Source organism: Carcharodon carcharias, chromosome 20 (genome assembly GCF_017639515.1).
Source record: "Carcharodon carcharias isolate sCarCar2 chromosome 20, sCarCar2.pri, whole genome shotgun sequence".
In the NCBI taxonomy this organism is placed as follows: Eukaryota; Metazoa; Chordata; class Chondrichthyes; order Lamniformes; family Lamnidae; genus Carcharodon; species Carcharodon carcharias.
Genome location: NC_054486.1, coordinates 73,868,187 through 73,890,747, shown reverse-complemented (window position 1 = coordinate 73,890,747; position 22,561 = coordinate 73,868,187). Strand labels below are relative to the sequence as shown.

General features: G+C 38.1%; 1 protein-coding gene across 3 annotated transcripts in view; it reads right to left on the bottom strand.

Annotated features, from left to right (window-relative positions):
- Positions 1–22,561, bottom strand: part of cdc42bpb (CDC42 binding protein kinase beta (DMPK-like)) — a 195,715-nt gene that overhangs the window by 69,969 nt on the left and 103,185 nt on the right. For all 3 annotated transcript variants that reach the window (XM_041214419.1, XM_041214418.1, XM_041214420.1), the window contains exons 3-8: positions 15,747–15,830; positions 12,527–12,622; positions 12,165–12,313; positions 6,597–6,690; positions 5,291–5,491; positions 4,594–4,842 (exon numbers count right to left, since the gene is read on the bottom strand). In XM_041214419.1, the coding sequence (XP_041070353.1) occupies positions 4,594–4,842; positions 5,291–5,491; positions 6,597–6,690; positions 12,165–12,313; positions 12,527–12,622; positions 15,747–15,830 (873 nt within the window). The remainder of the gene's footprint in view (positions 1–4,593; positions 4,843–5,290; positions 5,492–6,596; positions 6,691–12,164; positions 12,314–12,526; positions 12,623–15,746; positions 15,831–22,561) is intronic.

Here is a 22,561-nt window from a genome sequence, read left to right as displayed (position 1 = left end):
GCTGGCAAATTACACCTAAATTATGAACAAATTCTCTCCCAATACAAATAGGTTTGAAAGTCCTATTAGTCACATATTTCCCTGGTTAAAGAAAAAAAACAGGAATTTGGCCCAGTTTTATTTCAAGGTTTAAAGGAAAGGCTGAGTTTTCAACTGGTCAAAATATGGAAGCACTGCTGATTCACTGTCTTTAGAAATTTTAAGGAAATTTTTGTTGGGGTAGTTTGGGGGGTTGTTTGGGAGGGTGGGATGGAAAAAGAGTGAAGGTAGATATCTGTTTTACTTTATTACCAGTGACAATAGAAGGTTGGTCTCCAGTCCAATTATTTTTGCCTGTGTTTGAAAGTGCTGCAATTCCTGTTCCCAAGATTAGCACTGATTTATTAATTTAAAATTGAGATCTTTCATGGATAAGAGATTTCAATGCTGTCTCATGATTCTGGCGTTTGCACTTTTAAAAAAGGATACTGTCGTGTTACTGTACAAAGTGACAAAGATCTATATGTAAGGTTAAATTATGTATTGTACATATTGTTTTAGAATTATACTATGCTAATAGTTGTGACAGTGTTGCATAATGTAACCAAAAACAAGCAAAATTTCATTTAAAGATGGCTAGGATTACTTTCCACTTCTACTTATCTTGTTCCCAAGTAGCCTTCGTTTCTGAATTTCATACTATAAAAATAATGCTTAATGTTGTGCAAACAGACTTTGCTTCAAAATTGCATTTCTGACCAATTAAAGGAATCAGCATAAATTATTTCAGGAAAACACAAGGATCACATCTACATACAATAGTTATACCAGGATATTTAATTTTACAGTAATCATCCTAAAATTTTAGAGTTTCTATTTATTCAAATTATATTAGTTCCATCACACATATTTTAAACAACTGGAAACTGTGTTATGCGCTCTACAGATAGACGACAATTTTTTTGAGAAAAATCAATGGAATAACCAGATGTCTAGCAACAAAAACAGCCTAAACTTCCAGATGGTCACGGGTTTTAATCCTAACGGTTGCCTGACAACTAAATAAGCCAACAGTGTTTGCAATGAATTTAGACAGGCCTTGGCCACATCATGAGATGAACCATCTAGCAGTGGTTTTGCCAAAGGTCTGTGACTCGCCAGACTCTTCCTGCTCTTTGAATTTTGGAAATAAAACAACATTTGGAAAGGAAGAGGAAGACAGGGCAAAATGTTATCACATGGGTGGGGAGGGTTTAAACTAAAATGGCAGGGGGGTGGGAGCTTATGCAAGGAGTCAGAGGAGGGGGAATCTAGGACAAGAACAAAAGACAGAAAGGGGAATAAAAAAAGTGATGGGCTAGAGAAATCAAGGGCAAGAATCAAACAGGGTCTCAGTGAAAAATAGTGACAACGGGACAAGTAATGTTCAAAAGGCAAGCTTTAAGACTTTGTGCCTTAATGCAATGAGCATTCGCAATGAAGTGGATAAATTAACCACGCAAATAGATGTAAACCGCTATGATACAGTCGGGATTACGGAGACATGACTGCAGGGTGACCAGGGATGGGAACTGAACATCCAGGGCTATTCAGTATTAAGGAAGGACAGCCAAAAAGGAAAAGATGGTGGAGTTGCATTGCTGGTTAAAGAGGAAATTAACACAATAGTGAGGAAAGATATTAGCTCTGACAATATGCAATCTGTATGGGTAGAGCTGAGAAACACTAAGGGGCAAAAAACATTAGTGGGGGTTGTATATAGACCCCCCAAACTGCAGTGGTGATGTTGGAATGGCATAAAACAGGAAATTAGAGATGCATGCAATAAAAGAACATCTGTAATTATGGGTGACTTTAATTTGCATTCAGATTAGGCAAATCAAATTAGTAACAATACCATAGAGGAGGAATTCCTGGGATGTATATGGCATGTTTTTCTGGACCAAAACGTTAAGGGACCAACTAGAGAAAGGCCATCCTGGACTGGGTATTGTGTAATGAGAAAGGAATAACTGGCAATCTAGTTATGCGAAGCCCCTTGGGGATGAGCGACCATATGATGATAGAATTCTTCATCAAGATGGAGAGTGACATAGTTGATTCTGAGACTAGGATCCTGAATCTTAATAAAGGAAACTATGATGGTATAAGGCACGAGTTGGCTATGATGGATTGAGAAACGTTACTTAAAGGGATGATGGTGGATAGGCAATGGCAAACATTCAAAGAGCAGATGGATGAACTGCAACAATTGTTTATACCTTTCTGGCACAAAAGTAAAATAGGAAAGGTGGCCAAACCCTGGCTTACAAGGGAAATTAGAGACAGTATTAGATCCAAGGAAGAGGCATATAAATTGGCAAGAAAAAACAACAGACCTGAGGATAGGGAGCACTTTAGAATTCAGCAAAGGAAGACCAAGGGAATGATTAAGAAGGGGAAAATAGAGTACGAGAATAACCTTGCGGGGAACATAAAAACTGACTGTAAAAGTTTCTATAGGTATGTGAAGAGAAAAAGATTGGTGAAGACAAATGTAGGTCCCTTACAGTCAGAAACAGGGGAATTTATAATGGGGAACAAAGAAATGGCTGACCAACTAAATGCTGAGCACGTGGAATACGGTGGCAGAATTGGGCAAAGCCAGAATGGATTTATGAAAGGGAAATCATGCTTGACAAATCTACTGGAATGTTTTGAGAATGTAACCAGTAGAGTTGACAAGGGGGAGCCAGTGGATGTGATTTATTTGGACTTTCAGAAGTTCTGTCTTCACAAAGGAAGACACACATAACGTACCAGAAATGTTGGGGAACACAGGGTTTAGTAAGAGGGAGGAACTGAAAGAAATCAGTATTAGTAGGGAAATGGTGTTTGAGAAATTGATGGGATTGAAGGCCGATAAATTCCCAGGGCCTGATAATCTACACCCCAGAGTATTTAAGGAAGTGGTCCTAGAAATAGTGGATGCATTGGTGGTCATCTTCTGAGATTCTATAGACTCTGGAACAGTTCCTACTGATTGAAGGGTAGCTAATGTAACCCCACTATTTAAAAAGGGAGGTAGAAAGAAAACTGAGAATTATAGACCAGGCAGCTTGAGGTTAGCAGTGGGGAAAGTTCTAGAGTACATTATAAAAGATTTAATAGCTGAGCACGTGGAATACAGTGGCAGAATTGGGCAGAGCCAGCATGGATTTATGAAAGGGAAATCATGTTTGACAAATCTACTGGAACGTTTTGAGAATGTAACTAGTAGAGTTGACGAGGGGGAGCCAGTGGATGTGATTTATTTGGACTTTCAGAAAGCTTTCTACAAAGTCCCACATATGAAATTAGTGAGTAAAATTAAAGCCTATGGGATGGGGGTAGTGTATTGAGATGGATAGAAAACTGGTCGGCAGACAGCAAACAAAGAGTAGGAATAAATGGATCTTTTTCCGAATGGCAGTCAGTGACTAGTGGGGTACCGCAGAGATTGGTGCTGGGGCCCCAGCTATTCACAATATATATTAAGGATTTAGATGAAGGAACTAAATGTAAAATCTCCAAATTTGCAGATGACACAAAGCTGGGTGGGAGGGTGAGCTGTGAGGAGGAAGCAGAGATGCTTCAATGTGATTTGGACAAGCTGAGTGAGTGGGCAAATGCATGGCAATTACAGTATAATGTGGATAAATGTGAGGTTATCCACTTTGGTAGCAAAAACAGGAGGCAGATTATTCCCTGAATGGATATAAATTGAGAGAGGGGAATGTGCAACGAGACCTGGGTGTCCTTATACACCAGTCGCTGAAGGTAAGCATGCAGGTGCAGCAGGCAGTAAAGAAGGCAAATGGTATGTTGGCCTTCATAGCCAGGGGATTTGAATAAAGGAACAGGGATGTCTTGCTGCAATTATACAGGGCCTTGGTGAGATCACACCTGGAATATTGTGTCCAGTTTGGTCTCCTTATCTGAGGATGTTCTTGCTATAGAGAGAGTGCACCGAAGGTTTACCAGGCTGATTCCTGGGATGGCGAGACTGACATATATGAGGAGAGATTGAGTCGGCTAGGATTATATTCACTGGAGTTAAGAATGAGGGGGGAATCTCATAGAAACCTATACAATTCTAACAGGACTAGACAGAGTAGATGCAGGAAGGACGTTCCCAATGGCGGGGGAGTCCAGAACCAGGGGTCACAGTCTGAGGATACGGGGTAGACCATTTAGGACTGAGATGAAATTTCTTCACCCAGAGAGTGGTGAGCCTGTGGAATTCGCTATCACAGAAAGTAGCTGAGGTCAAAACATTGTATATTTTCAAGATGGAGTTAGATATAGCTCATGGGGCGAAAGGGATCAAACGATATGGGGAGAAAGTGGGAGCAGGCTATTGAATTGGATGATCAGCCATGGTCATAATGAATGGCGGAGCAGGCTCGAAGAGCCAAATGGCTTACTCCTGCTCCTATTTTCCATGTTCTGTGAAATAATACACATGTACTGTTAAGAATCAAACCTATGTCTCATCTACAGTCAAATGGTACTACTGGGTGCTACATTTTGGTTGCTCTAAACTGTTACATCTCAGAGCTTTATTTAGTATTCCACTAAAACTGAAGTACTAACTGGATTTTTGAGAACATCATCATCTACATCAAAGTTTGAAGTGTCTGTTGGACTGCTGACTTCAGGAATATAAGGTGCTTCAATATTTCGAATATTGTCCCAATCGATCCCTTTGAAAAATGAATGTTTTTTGAAATCTTCCATTCCATTTTTTCCAATGCGATGTTCTCTACTACAGATTAATCGCTGTATCAAGTCTCTGGCTTCATCAGATACATCAGTGATATGAGATGGAAACTGGAACCGTTCCTGTCAAACAAGGTGCAGACTAGATGTTACTGACAATATCATCCAAACAAATACAGTGTAATGGTGTCTTTCCCACATACAAGACAAGGTGAGGTCTATTTGTACAGACAAATTCCCTGAAAATGGAATTAGCTTAGATGCAATGTTTATTTTTTTTCCTTGAGTATACATTGATTTCATTACATTTTTGTTATCAGAAAGCTAGTTCTGTGACAATCAGTACTGGGCACAAGATATAATGAACAACCCCTAATGGCATGCTCAAAAAAAAACGAATTCCATTTAAACATATGGTAACCATATGACCAGCTTGTCACAATCTACTGCAATATTCAATGGTACAAAGTCACCCTTCTCCTACAAAGTGAGCTGCTGTGGTTCACTGCAAATAGTTTAATCATTACACAAATTATTTAAAAAATGTCAGCCTAAAGAAAGTTGGGCTTACTTGGTGATTCATAATTTTCCCATATGTTTCCACCAGTGACTCTGCATAAAATGGTGTTTCTCCAACAAGCATTTCATACATGCATACACCAAGAGACCACCAATCGCATTCTGGTCCATACTTTCCCATTCCATCCTCCATTGCTTGCAAGATTTCTGGAGAGATATAGTCAGGAGTACCAACCGCCACAGAGGATTGTACCTAAACAATAGAGACAAGAAAGTACATCAGAAGCCTGCATACTCTGTATGTGATTTACTCTAATCAACAAGTTGCAGGCAACAAAACATTACTGATTTAAAGATGCACATCCAAATGTTCCATGGAAAGGGTCAACTAGTACATTATAAAATTAAATTGACTTTCACTCATCATTGCAAAACTATTTTTAATTTATTCTTGGGATATGGGCATCGTTGGCAAGCCCAGCATTTGTTACTCATCCATAATTACACGTGGGAAGGTGCTGAGCCACCTTTTTGAATCTCTATGGTCCATATGGTGCAAGTACATCCAATGATGTTAGAAAGGGAACTGCAAGTTTTTGATCCGATGACATAGTTCCAAGTCAGGATGATGAGTGGCTTAGAGGGGAACTTGCAGGTTCCCCAAGTGTCTGTAGCCCTTGTCCTTCTAGGTGGTTGAAATCATGAGTTTGGAAGGTGCTTAGAAAGAGGCTTGGTGAGTTGCTGCAGTGCATCTTGTGGATGGTACACACTGCTGTAATAGTGTGGTGGTGGTGGTGGTGGTGGGGGGTGGGGGGGTGTGAATGTTTATGGTGGTGGATGTTTGTACAATTAAAGTATCATTGTGTAACTAAACACAAAGCACAGTTATAGAATCTCTCTCATTCCCTCACCCCATTCTATGCTTATCAAATTCTCAATCAGCTTAGCTTTCTCTAGAGTTACTGGTTTTCATCAGATTAGAAAAGAAATTCTGAAGATTTGACAGAAGCTTGTTGTTTGGCAGGCATCAGTCATAGGAAGTCATGTTTATAACAAGACAGAACAAATTGTTAAGTTTTGAGTTTCAAAATGATTACAACCCGGACACAAAGAAATAAACAGATTTACTTGAGATGACCCAAAAAAGTGACATGAAAAAAACTGAGAAATTACCAAAACTTTGTACATGTTTTCTTTGAGAACTGCAAAGTGTTGTTTGCATTCTACACAAGTACAGTAGGCATTATAATATATTGCATGTCCTATGATTCAAACAACTATTTCCTGAATGTTCTAGGATACACAGTAGACACTGTTCCAATATATACCTAGAAGATATTTCCAGAAACAGTACTCACAGTGCCATCATTCATTAACTTCAGGCAGGAACCAAAGTCAGCAAGACGTATATGTCCATTCATGTCCAGCAAAACATTATCAGGCTTTATATCCCTGTAAAATAAAAGTGACTATTACCAATTTTTTGGGGGAACGAAAGGGAAACTCACAGCACAAATATTTATATTGATTGTTCATCTGAAATCTCATGTTTCTTCAGTAAACTGTTCCCCTATTTGTACACATAGATATCACTGATATCTCTATAAAGACAAGGGAAACATAGATATAGATAGAAATGAAAACAAAGTGCTGGAAAAACTCAGCAGGTCTGGCAACATCTGTGGAGAAACAGAGTTAACATCGAGTCCAAATGACCCTTTTCATCGACAATAATGCAAGATTGCTCTGAACCGTAACACCTTGCATTGCGTTTTCATTGCTTTGTAATTACTAATTTCATTTATATTTTTAAAATATTTTTTGATTACTGCATGTAATCTTTAAACAGATAAAGTCATCATACTTGAAAAGATCATTGGAAACAAGCAAGCATATAGCAAAACTGCTGCCCCCACCACCCTCGAGATGTATTGAAACTCCATCCACAATAAATAAATTTCAAGCCTTTAGAGCACATGACCATTATTCTTAGTATGCTGGCTGGTAAGCTTTTTTTTTAAAGTCAGTAAGGAAGGGCAGAATGCATGTCTCAATGAAAGTATATATTTTTTAATTATTCTGTTCAAGCTTCTCCGGGATTATTTTTTCTCAAGAGGCTTCAATCATTCCACAGTTTTCTACCTTTACCCTATTTTCCCTACGACTTATGTTGCAGTACATTTCCTTAGACAGTGTTTTACAAGTACCATGTCCAAGGGTAGCCATGCTTCAGGTTGGACAGTAGGTTATCTATTCAACTTTTTTTTATTAGTTCTTGGGATGTGAGCATAACTGGTAAAGCCAACATTTGTTGCCCATCCAGCACTGTACTTGAGTAAGCCGCCTTCTTAAACTGTTGTAGTCTAGGTAGAATTGGTTACCCCAGTCACGCTCAGAGCAATCAAGGCAACTGAGGTTCAATTAAATTAAACCTCACAGATGATTAAGTTTATATGTGCTTCATTCCTGTAATGTAGGAATTGAGTAATTTTAATGTATTTTTAATTCAACATTACCCTTCTTTCAATGTCCTGTTTATACTCCTATTATCTGCTGAATTTATTTATTTTTGTTACTACATCATTGTTACATGTTTGCATTCTGTGGTAGTTCATGGGGCCTGCTGTCTTGTCTTGCCCCACCACAAGCTTTATATAACCAATTCTCTCTCTTTAATGGAGAGAGATGCCTATGGTGCTTTGTGGTCTATGGCTAATTACCTTGCATCAAAGGATTCATATAAGGACTAAATAATGTCAGTGCAATTCAGCCTTCAGCTGTAAACTTGTTGCTTGAATAAAATTCCATTATTATTATATAGTATAGATGTACCCACAGTGCTGCTAGATAGGGAATTGAACTGTGGGAGCAGTTTATGCAGTGCGAGGTTAGATATAGAACAGAGATGGGGATTCGGACTAATTATTTTTTGAACAGTCTCCCAGCCTAAGATTCTAAATTAGATCCCTGATCCTTTGACTAATCTCAACTCAAAATAGCAAAGTTGGTGACCTGAAGTCAACTATGCTATGCCAATTAAGATAACTCAGTAGAAATCAGGGATCAAGTTTGGAATGCCACACCAAACAATATATTTAACCTCTAAGCGAGCAGAAAACCTGGTCATGATGCAGGTTGATTCCTTTTTCATCTTTTTTGAATATATAATTAGACAGCTTCATCAGATGAAATCTTTGCTGAACCAAAAACTGTCTCTATTCTATGCTGGATATAAAGTTAGCATTGACCAAGTCTAATAGTGAACCCTGAATGGAAATGAATAACTTTATTCAGGAAGTTTCTTATCACCTCCAGGCAACCGGTAGTCACAATGAAATAGAAGAGTATCTTTTTCTTTCTATGGTCTTTTGGAAGAGATGTTAGAAATAGTACGAGTCATTCACACTCACAAAGCTGGAACATTTTGCCAGAAGTAAAACCTAGTGTTCGGAACTGTGATATTTCTCTCATGAGGTTTGTTTTTTGTAAAGCTACCTTTGAAGTAGATGAGGAAAAAATATAAAAGTTTTAGATCTTAATAATCAATGGCTGCTGGTGGCATAATAGCTTGCTTCTTCTCACACTTACAGTAATTGAAAATAACCTTAGCATCTTCCCCATTACACTGGCCAAAATCCTAACTTTAAAACACGCACTTCTGAGTGCCTTTACTGAAAAGGGTGCAGTGCTGCTACAGTATTGCAACAGAAATTAAGCTTTTGTTTAATTATCAAATACAAGGTTCAATCAGACAGTTCCTGGTACTACAAATTGAATTTAATTTTAAAGCTCTCCAATTCAATACGCAAATCTGTAGCAAAGTGACTAGACAGGGTCAGAACTGTACAAACAGTTAATGCAATACACTGCATGAAGTTCATGACTATCCAAACGCTCTTCACATCGGCTACCTTGATGTGTAGGTTTTGAGCAAAATGGGTCGAATTATCCCCAATGACCTGAAATCCAAATAAGACTCAAACAACAAACTTGAAATTACACGGTTATAATTTAAATTTACTATAAGTTATTTTTACTTGTCTAAACTGTGGTAAAATAAAATGAGAATCTTTTCTTCATTAAAAGTGTTATTTTATTTCAACTATAACATTCTGCAATTTATGAAATTCTCATTAGTGCAGTGTTCCATGAAATATTTATTTATAAAATTCATTCTTTTCTCATTCTGACTTCTCTTCTGTAGCCCAGGCCACACATTCCAGTGTTGCATTTCAGTTTGGTCGGTTTAGTTCCGAATTTAAATTTGCATTAAGCAGCACTGTCTTATGCAGGTTTACACAGGGTCCAGAGCACAAATGTTTAATTTACTAATTTCAAAACTCTTTGGTCATTGATTTGAGCTCTAGGGAAGCCTGACACTCAACTACCACAAATAAAAGATGTTTCAGTTAATTCTGTACTCATATTCATTCTTCCCTTTCATTCTTTTTACCCCCTCTCCCTTGCTCAAAATCTATTACATTTTTAACTTTTCCCATTCTGGTGAAAGGGCACGGATCTGAACCTTAAACCTTGTTTATCTTGCCACAAATGCTGCCAGACCTACCGAGTATTTCCAGCATTTTTTGATTTTCCTTAGACTGTATAACTGAATACAAACAAGTTTATTCCCATCATTTTAACAGAGGTGGATATAGAGCTTTACAAAGAGGAGAACAATCTGGATAAGACTGAAACAGAAGTAGAACGGGGGGGGGGTTTATACTATCCACTTTAAAATTTGAGTGAACGTTAGGAGCTCATGGTGGTGGGCAGGGGAGCAGGACATAAATAAGGCATGTTGAACAAAATATTTTGTTTTTTTAATGTTTATTATGGTGGCAATGTCTTTGGTCTAACATTTGGCAGGTTCATCACTGTAATATTATTTGATTCAGCACCACTGTGTACTAAGAAATTCCCTGGAACCTGCTGGTAGTCTTATCCTTTCCACAGTGACTTGATCACTGAAGCATCTAAATACGGAGTTCCTTCATTGCCCCTACACTGAATTATTTCAGTAACTATGTTCTTGCAAGTTATCCATTACATACTATACCACAAATTTCAAGAACTTATGGCTCAAAATTCAGGATCAAATTTAATTGCGAAGCATGCACAAAAAATTCAATATCAAAATGATTAACTGCCCTACTGATGTAAGAAATTAAAAATAGAGATTCAAGCTGTGCTGAAGCGAAATACTTGGATGCTGGAAATCTGGAACAAAAAAACAGAAAATGCTGAAATTAATCTGCAGGTCATGCAGCATCTTTGGAGAGAGAAACACAGGTAATGTTTAAGTCAATGACGTTCTGACAAAAGGTCATCAAACTGAAACGTTAACTATGTTTTTCTCTCTCTACTAATGCTACCTGACCTGCTGAGCATTTCCAGAATTTTCTATTTTTATTCCAGGTTGTGCTGGCTAGTTTTGGTACTGCAGACAATTAATGATTGACTGTAAAATCCAGACACTGTATCTCAATAGATCAACATAATTCAAACCTGCAAAACATCCACTGTTAGATTATGCAAAAATGATTCAAAAGCAAAATACTACAGATGCTGGAAGTCTGAAAGAAGAACAGAAAATGCTGAAAATACTCAGCAGCCTGGCTGCATCAGTGGAGAGAGAAACAGGGTTATTGTTTCAAGTCGATCAACTTTTATCCAAACTGATGAAAGGTCTTCGACCTGAAAAGTTAACTCCATTTAAACTTCTAAAGAATTTTATTGGCAGTAAAGCGCTTTGAGACATCCAGTGATCGTGAATGGCACGGAATAAATAAAAGACTTTCTATTTACAGATGCTGTTTGGCCTGAGTATTTCCAGTATTTTCTGTTCTGATAATAGGAGAAAATAATTGGTAAAGTAGACAATCAAAAACTTTGAAGTGTATTAATTCCTTTATACTTCAGTCATATTAGCATAAGGAACCAAAATACCATTGCTAAATAAATGCATCTAAAGAATGTGGCTGAAGTTCAAAGCTTCATCCTTCAGGATTTTTTTTTCTCGATGGGGTAATGGTTAATTTTAGAAGTGTAAAACCCAATAATCGCCAGAATTGTAACATTACTGCACATAAAACATGTTATATGTGTAAATGGTATACAATACTCACTCACAGTTAGTAGATAGGCACATTCAAAATATCTACAAGCATAATAGAAATTATTCACAACCAAAAACGGTACATGAGTCTGACACCAATATTTTGTACCATGCATCCCAAGCCTGAAAAGTGAATAAAATACAACTGTCCCTCCAACAACCAAAGGACATAGAATCACATAACACTTTAGAATGAACAGCAAGCAGAATCCATTAGAGTAGCAGGGTGGTGCCTTCTCTACAAAGAAGAATATGCAAAGCAACTATAAAGCATTATCAAATTAGTAATTCCAACCCATAGTCTAGAATTGAAGAATTATGGGATAATTTAACGCCTGTTCCTGGAGGCACTCTCAACACATCTCCCATTTCCACTGAAATTTGGACCAAGACTAAACATTTTGCTCTACAAAGTCTCAGCAAGTTTATCAACCAACAGTTGAGACAATTAGGAGATGCCCCACATTTAATTCCAGGCCTGTGCTTATTGTGCTATCACAATCATATCAATGAAAAAGGCAATGCAATTGGCTTCAGCAGCCCTAGGAGGGAAATTTGAGAAGCCCTGACGTTAAATTGCCTGCCAACACTCACCGTCAAGACTTATACGTGAATAATAGCCACTTAGGTGAATCACTGGCAAGCGCATAGCACCTGTGTAACCATACCCCAGAAAGGAGACAACACCTTTGAGATGGGGGTGGGGGGGAAGGGCAGAAATAGGAGAAGGTAAAATAGGTAAAAAAAATCCACATCATCTCACTGTACTAAATTAGCAACGCAGGATACACAAAAAATATACACATACCTGTGTACATAATGCAACTGGTGAATGGAGTCGATAGCTAACACCATTTCTGCTATGTAAAATTTAGACATTTCTTCTGGAAGTCTGTCTTCAAACTTGCTGAGCAACGTCAGCAGATCCCCACCCACATAGTAGTCCATAACTAAATACTGAAAATACACAAAAATGCACTTAATAAGACAGTACACATGTTTTATCTTTAAATATATTTGGTTAATCAAAAACCAATTACGTAAATGATTATCACCAAAAGAAAACCTGTGGTTTAACAACTTGAGATACTATTTTCTCTGGAATGAATACCCATGTTATATTTTTGTTTTGTTAGGTAATTTCAGAAATTTAAATGAAAACAGACTTACCAAGTAGTTATCATCTTGGAAGGCATAGTGTAGTGTAGTAATCCACTGGCAATCACCATTCACCAGAACATTCCTTTCTTCTCGAAAACAAGCGGTCTATGCATAAGGAAGTGTTTTATGAACTTGATTTCGTATATTTAGTTAGATTGCATTATTTCCTACATTACTTACAAGGTTTGGCTTGCACTCAATTGAACTGGACCACCGGTATGACCAGGAAATCCATTTGTCAGACAGCTAAAAGGATTAGTAAACTGAAAAATACTTTGCTCACGATTAAAAATTATTTAAAAAAATAAAAGCTCCATTTTGAGTCAATTTCTAGATTTCACATACCCTGAATAGACCATGCTTCATTTCGCTGAGACTATTCTTGAATTTATTTGTAGCTAAGGAGATATGGCCTGGCTTACGTACCATCAGCCTGGCAGCAAATGATTATTGGAACAAAGGTGCGCAATCAAAACTAAAACAGTGACTTCATTATATCACTAATATCAGGCAGAGGGGAATTGCTGCTTTCTACTACTGAAAGTAGCAATGTTTCAGAATAGTAATATAATACTGAAAAAGAAACATGTCGAAGTTTTTCGTCTTGCACTCATCAGGACACTTCACATTTGCGTGTACTGGAAGCTACATATCTTAATACACAGGCTCTTTTCTTTGCAGATAGAAAGGACGTGTACACACATTGCACCTGTTTCAGCTAAACAAAATAAGTGACAACCCCCATTCACTGACTCATTCCTCAGGCCAATGCCTTGACTCAGGGTCAATCTGCCTGGTTTAAATTTGAAAATGCTTGGCAGTTAACTGTCAGTCACCATCACTAGCGCATTCTCCATGACAACACCTCTACCAATTAGAGTCCACTTACCAACCAATCAGCACACTCTTCTCATACAATATAAATTGTTGCTTTCCCCTTATACTGGTATTCTTGCAAGGTGTCCTGATGCTTGCAAGACTAAAAGCTTCGACATGTCTCTTCTTTCCGCAACACTCAAGTTCTATACTACCAGGCAAGTAATAGTAATATAATTAAAATTCTGCCACTGGTTCCATTTTGTAAACATTTTATCTTTAAAATAAGACAACCATAAAACTGCCTGAAATAAGGAAGTGTTAGGAGGATACACTGCTGTACTTCTTGAGACAGAGGTTGCATACATTTTCAAATGAAACCCAAATAAGTTGAGGGAATTAAGTTGATAATTTGGAGAAAAATTCAATTCTGTGACAACACGTGCCTACATGTGAATTTGACTTTGGAATGCAAGGCCAAGAGACCGAGGGTCTACTGGTAAAGGAGAGAGAGAGAGAATTCACATGAGGCTAAAGTAGGAAAAATACAAATTCTCAAATTAATTCAGAAAAATTGAGATTTGGACAACTAATTACTGAAGAAAGATGATTATGTTGTTTACAGAGTTGCATGTATCATGGAAAATTTCTGGATGGAAACTGAAAGGGGTCTGCAAATTCTGAAGCACTTTAAATCGGCATCATAGCTCAACTTTGACCCAAAAGTAGCAAACCAGTAAGTCCCTGAAATTTTGCACTTTTAGGGATTTCTATTATTTGAAAAACATTGTCAAATCTGACTGAACCCTACTCCAATTCAATGGCTGCCCAACTGCCTTTAGTGATGATGGAATTATGCATACTGAATTCTACCACCACATTCTGAAGATAGTATCCTTCCTAGCCACAAATTAACTTAAATGTAAGGTGTAAATTTTACTGGCTATAACATTACATCTGATTCAACATCTTACCCAATGAAAGTGTACCCCAGTTTCCCCTATTAGTGCCTGTGCTCTCCTCATTTAACCATTTTCAACACTGATGCGAACTAAGATTTTGACCTAACTGGGCTATTCTTGGATGGAGGCTAGCTCTGGGTGGCCGAATTTACTACAGCATCAAATTACCAAGTACTTGTCCACATATAGGTGGGTGTACTTAAACAGGAGTGACAACAGCTCCCCACCGGCCCCAGCAGAAAATTACAGGAAGATGGTGGAGCATATACCCGATTAGCTTTCTGACATGCTCTTCCCAGATCTAAAGAATCACCAATGGCAGAGTGGGGATTGTAGGCCACTGAGTATTAATTTTAGTGGATATTTCCCTCTATTGGCCTGAAAGTCAAGTAGGCTACTACAGGAAAAGGCAGATGCTAACCAGTTTTGGGTGATTAAATTAAAGACTGCACTGCTCAATTTACTTCTTGTAAAAATACTGCATTTGCAAGCAAATTTCAAGGAAAGAATTATGAATGCACATCACAAGGCATAAAATGTTACTTCTTTACCAAGATGGGTTTACTGTAAAGTTAGACATTTCTGAATAGCAGATGCATTGAAGCAAATGTCATATGTCATTTTAGAAAAAGTAAGTTCATTCTTACATCATCAGTATTTTTGTATTTTCTTTCCTCCATAAAATCCTTAATGCGTGTGTGACCGGATGACAAGTCGCATCCAGCCTGTACCAAATGTTATAATGTTTCCTTTCTAACACATCAGCACAACGGTCAGTTGAAAGAAAAATGCAGTAACATTTATTCCCCACTGGCTTTATATGGATTATACAAACCCCCTTTAATATTAAAAATTCAAAAATATGCACTCTGGTCCCTAATGGGGAATATGTGTAATTGATATTTACACAGTTCCAATGATTCATATTGTGATCGTAATCCTTCTAGTTTAAATCAAGTTCCTGTATCTAAATATACTGGCTTGCTCATGACAAACATATAAGAATATCAGAGCAGCTACAGAATTGTAGATATTTAAGTTTATCTAGTTTCAAGCTGTTATACAATAATAATAGTTAGGACTTGTAACCACAAACAGGTTTAAGCAAAAACCGTCAAACATTTGTTTTGAAAGCCATTGTGCTGAGGAAATGAAAATTAGTTCCAGTTGCACTTATTATGACATAAAATAAACTCCTCCAAACTATTTTCCAGCTAAGTTTCTCTTTTGAGAAAAAAAAGGAAACTTAAAAGATTGGAAGGAATGTATACAATTAGTTGTGAAATCATAGCATGTCAACATTATACAGTTCAACTGTGATGTTCAACTATGACCCTTGTTCACTGCAAACTCAAAGCATAACTTGCCAAGTCCATCTGCAAGGCGATTCATCTTGAAATGTAAAATCTGATTACTAGAATGCACTCAAATTTATGTTAACCCATTCTTACCTCCGCACGTTTCAGCATCTCCCATTTATTGAGTATTTTCATAGCATAAACACGTTCAGTGTTCTTCATTTTCACTACTGCAACCTATAAAGAACAAAATTGTGAAATTTACATAATTTTTATAACAACTTATTAATCAATGGTCCATTCAAACCTAATGAAGGACAGGACCCAAATTTAACTTCTCAACTACTTGTTCAGTAAGCAACTCATGTTCACATGCTTTTGTAAAAATTAACATATTTATGATATATTTCATAGCATCAAACAATAATACAGCGCAGAAGGCAGAAATTTGGTCCATCAAGTCTACGTTGGCTCTTTCAAAAGAGCAATACAGTTATTCCTATTCCCTGGTTCTTTACCCATATGCCAGTAATTTTTTCTCCTTCAGTATTTATTCAATACCCTTTTGAAACTTAGCACTGAATCTATTTCTATTACCTCATCAACTACAAATCCAAACCACTAGTTGTGTAAAAACGGTCTTCCCTCATGTTGCTCTGGTTCTCCAGCCAACTGCCATAAATCTGTACTCTCTGGTAATCGACTCATTGAGAAACAAAGTATATTTTCTGTCTTTTTATATTGAATTAAATTTATTCATTAAGTTGTCTTTAGTGCCCTTCAATGCCCCAATAATGTTTTTACTGGAAGGTTTCATACTGGAAACAGACTTAATATATTTGTCCATAACTGATAGTTTATTAACTGAAGTTAGATTGTACAACCTGAGATTGTACATTGTAACCAAGTTTTCCAAGATGCTTCACTGGCATTTAGTCAGCAAACAATTGGAATATTTTTCATCAGCTTCTAGCATTTGTGCTCAGTTGTTTTTCAAAGTTATTTATGGAAAGATTAGGAAGACAAATTTGAAAAACTTTATTCAGATAAAGTTGATTGTGTTGACAGACAACTTGTGTGCGTAAAAATGACAGTCCATAAAGATTACAAACTTGAATGCATTTAAAAAATACAAATTAGTTGAATTTTGAAGCAAATGAAGGCTTCTAATTTTCCACTATCAATCGTTTTGTTGAAGTAGGGAATGTAAATATTCTAATTATTAACAGCCGTGTGAGAGGAAGGACAAGAAAGAGAAAAAGGATAAAAGCAAGACTCCCATGTCAAGAATCTTTTGAGGATTCATCTTTTTCTCCTTCACCCACCGCTCTCCAGAAACATCAGGCCAATGTTATTTCCCTTCCCTAAACTCTGGCCAACATCAGAAATCCACCGAGATAAAAAACAAAAAAACTGCGGATGCTGGAAATCCAAAACAAAAACTGAATTACCTGGAAAAACTCAGCAGGTCTGGCAGCATCGGCAGAGAAGATAAGAGTTGACGTTTCGAGTCCTCATGACCCTTCGACAGAACTTGAGTTCGAGTCCAAGAAAGAGTTGAAATATAAGCTGGTTTAAGGTGTGTGGGGAGGGCGGAGAGGGGGAGAGAGAGAGAGAGAGAGAGAGAGAGAGAGAGAGAAGTGGAGGGGGGGGTGTGGTTGTAGGGACAAACAAGCAGTGATAGAAGCAGATCATCAAAAGATGTCAACAACAATAGAACAAAAGAACACAAGTGTTAAAGTTGGTGATATTATCTAAAAGAATGTGCTAATTAAGAATGGATGGTAGGGCACTCAAGGTATAGCTCTAGTGGTGGTGGGGAGAGCATAAAAGATTTTAAGATATTTAAAAATAATGGAAATAGGTGGGAAAAGAAAAATCTATATAATTTATTGGAAAAAAAAAGAAGGGGGAAACAGAAAGGGGGTGGGGATGGGGGAGGGAGCTCACGACCTAAAGTTGTTGAATTCAATATTCAGTCCGGAAGGCTGTAAAGTGCCTAGTCGGAAGATGAGGTGTTGTTCCTCCAGTTTGCGTTGGGCTTCACTGGAACAATGCAGCAAGCCAAGGACAGACATGTGGGCAAGAGAGCAGGGCCCCCTACTCCTCAACCCCCTCCTATGGCACCACCCCATGCCCACGCAAAAGATGCAACACCTGCCCCTTCACTTCCTCTCTCCTCACCGTCCAAGGACCCAAACACTCCTTTCAAGTGAAGCAGCATTTCACTTGCATTTCCCCCAACTTAGTCTACTGCATTCGTTGCTCCCAATGTGGTCTTCTCTACATTGGAGAGACCAAACATAAACTGGGCAACCGCTTTGCAGAACACCTGCGGTCTGTCCGCAAGAATGACCCAAACCTCCCTGCCATTTTAACAATTCACCCTGCTCTCTTGCCCACATGTCTGTCCTTGGCTTGCTGCATTGTTCCAGTGAAGCCCAACGCAAACTGGAGGAACAACACCTCATCTTCCGACTAGGCACTTTACAGCCTTCCGGACTGAATATTGAATTCAACAACTTTAGGTCGTGAGCTCCCTCCCCCATCCCCACCCCCTTTCTGTTTCCCCCTTCTTTTTTTTTCCAATAAATTATATAGATTTTTCTTTTCCCACCTATTTCCATTATTTTTAAATATTTTAAAATCTTTTATGCTCTCCCCACCACCACTAGAGCTATACCTTGAGTGCCCTACCATCCATTCTTAATTAGCACATTCGTTTAGATAATATCACCAACTTTAACACCTATGTGTTCTTTTGTTCTATTGTTGTTGACATCTTTTGATGACCTGCTTCTATCACTGCTTGTTTGTCCCTACAACCACACCCCCCCCTCCACTTCTCTCTCTCTCTCTCTCTCTCTCCCTCTCCGCCCTCCCCACACACCTTAAACCAGCTTATATTTCAACTCTTTCTTGGACTCGAACTCAAGTTCTGTCGAAGGGTCATGAGGACTCGAAACGTCAACTCTTTTCTTCTCCGCCGATGCTGCCAGACCTGCTGAGTTTTTCCAGGTAATTCTGTTTTTGTATCAGAAATCCACCAGTGAGTCAAGCTAGGTTCACTTTCCATCAGTGATAAAAGCAAAAAACTGCAGATGCTGGAAATCCAAAACAAAAACAAAAATACCTGGAAAAACTCAGCAGGTCTGACAGCATCTGTAGAGAGGAACACAGTTAACGTTTCGAGTCCGTATGATGACTTCAACAGACATACGGACTCGAAACGTTAACTGTGTTCCTCTCTACAGATGCTGTCAGACCTGCTGAGTTTTTCCAGGTATTTTTGTTTTTGTTTTCACTTTCCATCAGGTCTGCTAACCCCCAAGTTCCCAACCCACAGCAATTCTAAGCCATAGGGCCACCCCATGTTGCCAAACTCTAGCAGCCTCACTGAAGCATTGTAAAACACCAGGGACTGCCCCAGCTGCAGCAAAACCCTAGTTCCTCTTCTGAGTGCTGCTGAACACCAGGCGATATTTGCCTCTCAATTTATCTGCATCTTACGTACTAACTTGTTTCTGTATTGTCAGCTTATCAATGGGAAAATCCATTTTAAATGTGTCAACATTTCCCTGAAGTACCCGTTATGTCTGAAGTTGCTACTGTTGATTGCCCTTCACAATGCTAACACAAAAAATCCTGTCATATAACATTAGTTCTATCACCTTGCAGCTCCAATTCAAAGGTGCTGGATTGAAGTCCAGAAGTCGATCAGTTCTTATCTAGCTGAAGTCAAGTCTTTCTCAAAGAGATCATTGTAATGAAATGTAAATACCTCTAATGAATTTGTTCTTCACTAAAAATAAGGCTTCTAAACTCTTAATCAAAGAGCTGGAACAAACTGTACATAGTAGTTAAGAGGCTTGCTGCAGAGAAGTCTACTGCCAGCCAGTAATTACTCCTCACCCACCATTCTGAAAATCCATTTCTGCTCCTTCCACTATGCAGTTTCACAGTGTTGTCCAATACACCTTCCCCAAGTAAACTTTCCTGTAAAGATGCTGGCAACCCAACATTCCACCGCCTCCTCACCACCACCTTTCCAGAACTCTTGTCAATACTCATAATTATCTTCTCCTATCACACCCTAACCCTCCATTTTCCATTTTGCAAAACCCCACTGCCAATCCCACTGCTCTCTAAATTGATGAATTGGTAAGATAGCCACCCTTACCTACCAGCATTTATATGTGGCACTTGATCAGGCAAATAAACCATACCACAAACCAATTGCTCATTCATGGTTCGTGACTACAATTTCCACAAAACTTCACTTCAATTCTTCCTGCACCTTCACTCTTTACCAATCCAGTTCTACTCACTACTGCTATGAGTTGAACATTCCAGCAATTGAGCCTATGACTTGGACACTGAGGTTTATTCACCAAGTAAGGAGAGAGCAAAAAGAAAAGAAAAATAGACAGAACACCAGGCAAAAAACTGTAGCCCAGTTAAGATTAAGAGTTCACCACATGGGGATCATGGTATAGATCTATGATCAATACTCTGCAGCACAATGGATCATTTGTGAGAAAGCATTTCAGGCAAGATCGTACATTGGATTATAGCCCTCAACAAAAAGTCAGTAAATGATACTGGTATTCCTTTATTTACCAAAGTGTTCTATGAAATGGCATGCAAAACCTGAAATATTAACAACCTGACAAGCATGGGCAGCATCATCCAGCTGCAACACCAATACTCTATATGTTAAGAGCAGTGTGAAAGCATCTAAAGGATTATAAGCTGATCAACAGTCGCAAACTGAGAGTATTTTGTATCACTGAAGAGCAGCTCTAGTTGCAACCTAAATGCTTCAGAGGCACATTCGTAGTAGATCATTCATGTAAAGGAATCAGGCTTGCTTCAGTGATGGTATTCTGAGTCAGAATATTGTGGGTTCAAGACCCATTCCAGAGACTTGAGCACATAAACCAAGCTGGTACTTCAGTATTGAGGGAAAACTCATGATGTCAGTCTTCAGATAATATGCTAAACTAAGGTCTATTTGCCCTTCGAAGTAGATGTAAAAAAAAGTTCCCTGGCTGCATAATCTGAGGTACTATCTTTTGGATGAAAAGTTAAACAGAGGTCCTGTTGTCTGTTAAAGTTCCCAATAGAGAGAGGGTGAGGGCGGGGCAGGATGAGGGAGAGAAAGAGAGGAGATAAACAGCTTCCTTTCAGCTTTTCAGTACAGCATTCCGATCTCTTATGTTCTCTCTGGCTTGGTAAAACAGTTGTTAAAAGTCCTGCTAGCTGTAAATTCCAGAGGAATTTGATTACCATGCCTGCCGTAGTCATTGTTCTGTAGAACATGTAATTGCATTTTGATGTCTTGGCTCAAAAGCTTTAGAAGAGTTTCAGGATAGTGTTAAAGGCAAAAGGAGAAGGGATATTACACATTCCTCAGGAGGGTTTAGGTGTCTGTTCCCTTTTCATCTTACTTGGGCGGAATGCAAGTTGTATATTCGGGCTGGTTAGCAGCCTTCCATTGTCTTAATAGGATGACAGTTCATTGTTTTTTTAAAAATCCTGCCCAAAAAAAAAAAGAATTAGAAATTCTATCCTTTTTAAAGAAAAAAGCATATTCTCATAACACCAAGTATTGCCAGAAATACAATACACTAACATCTACTAACAAAACTCTTAAAATATCTTGATTTATATCTCTGTACCGCAGTTTCTTTAAAAAGAAATCAGTGTATTGTGAGCTTGCTTTTTTCCAAAATACTGTTACATATTTCTTTGCATCTCAAATGTGTCTCTCAAGGTCCTTATCTTTTCAATATTTTTATAAAACTTCTACTGATTAGCATAGTATGCCTCTGCCAGTTTATTTTGTAAAATTAAAAGAAAGGAAATCATTTATGTAAATATGTCACTGAACTGTCAGTTACCAAAATTGTTTTCATTTTACTGACATTTGTTCTGGATAACAGTGATTTCTTGACATCCAGAAAGGGATAAATATTTTTTCCAATAGCTGGAGCTATTACCTCAAATAAAACAAAAGTCAATAGAACTGAATGTGTTATCACTACTGTAAATTAAGGCCAATTTGTTTTCGAGCCTCAATAACTAACATTAAAAGAAATAAATGTCAATTTGGCTTGCCTTGAACTAACTTTTTTCTACAGAACACTAGGTGATATGCTATTTATAATGACAGGTATGTTATACTGTTAGAATAACAGTAATGCATAATGTATCACGCTGCTATAATGAAGTAACGTCCATCTATGGTGTCAAAGTCTAACTCAGGTTGTCCAATACATTAACCACTAACCAAGTGTGGCCATTTGGAAATCCAGATGTGGCAAATTAAATGCTTGGCTAGTCCATTAAAAAATGGGAGGCACCAATGCCAGGCATGTGATCTCAATACTCATATTTGCATGGCCCCTGCATGTGGTTTTGCCTTTGTGTTATTGCTAATGAAACGCTCAACACAACAGCAGTGCCAAATACTTTTGATTATTTTATGTATTTCCTTGGTTTCTGTTTATTGATTATCTACTAAAATGTGTAATAATTTAACCCATTTAACCCCATCATCACTCCCTTCAAGGCCAATACAGAAGAACACGAGAATTAGGAGGAGTAGGCCATTTGGCCCCGCAAAGCCTGCTCCACCATTGAGTATCATGGCTGATCCGATTGTGGCCTCAACTCCACTTTCTTGTCTGCCACCCATAACCCTCATCTCCCTTGTTGATAAAAAGTCTATTTAACTCATCCTTAAATAAATTTAATGACCCTGCCTCCGCTGACCACTGTCTCCTAGTTCTAGACTCCCCACACAAGGAAACATCCTCTCAGCATCCACCTGTCAAGGCCCCTCAGGATATTCTGTTTCAATAAGATCAACTTTCATTCTTCTAAAATCTAATGGGAATAGGCACAACCTGCTCAACTGTTTCTCAAAAGGCAACTCCTTCCTCCCAGGAATCAGTCGAGTGAAC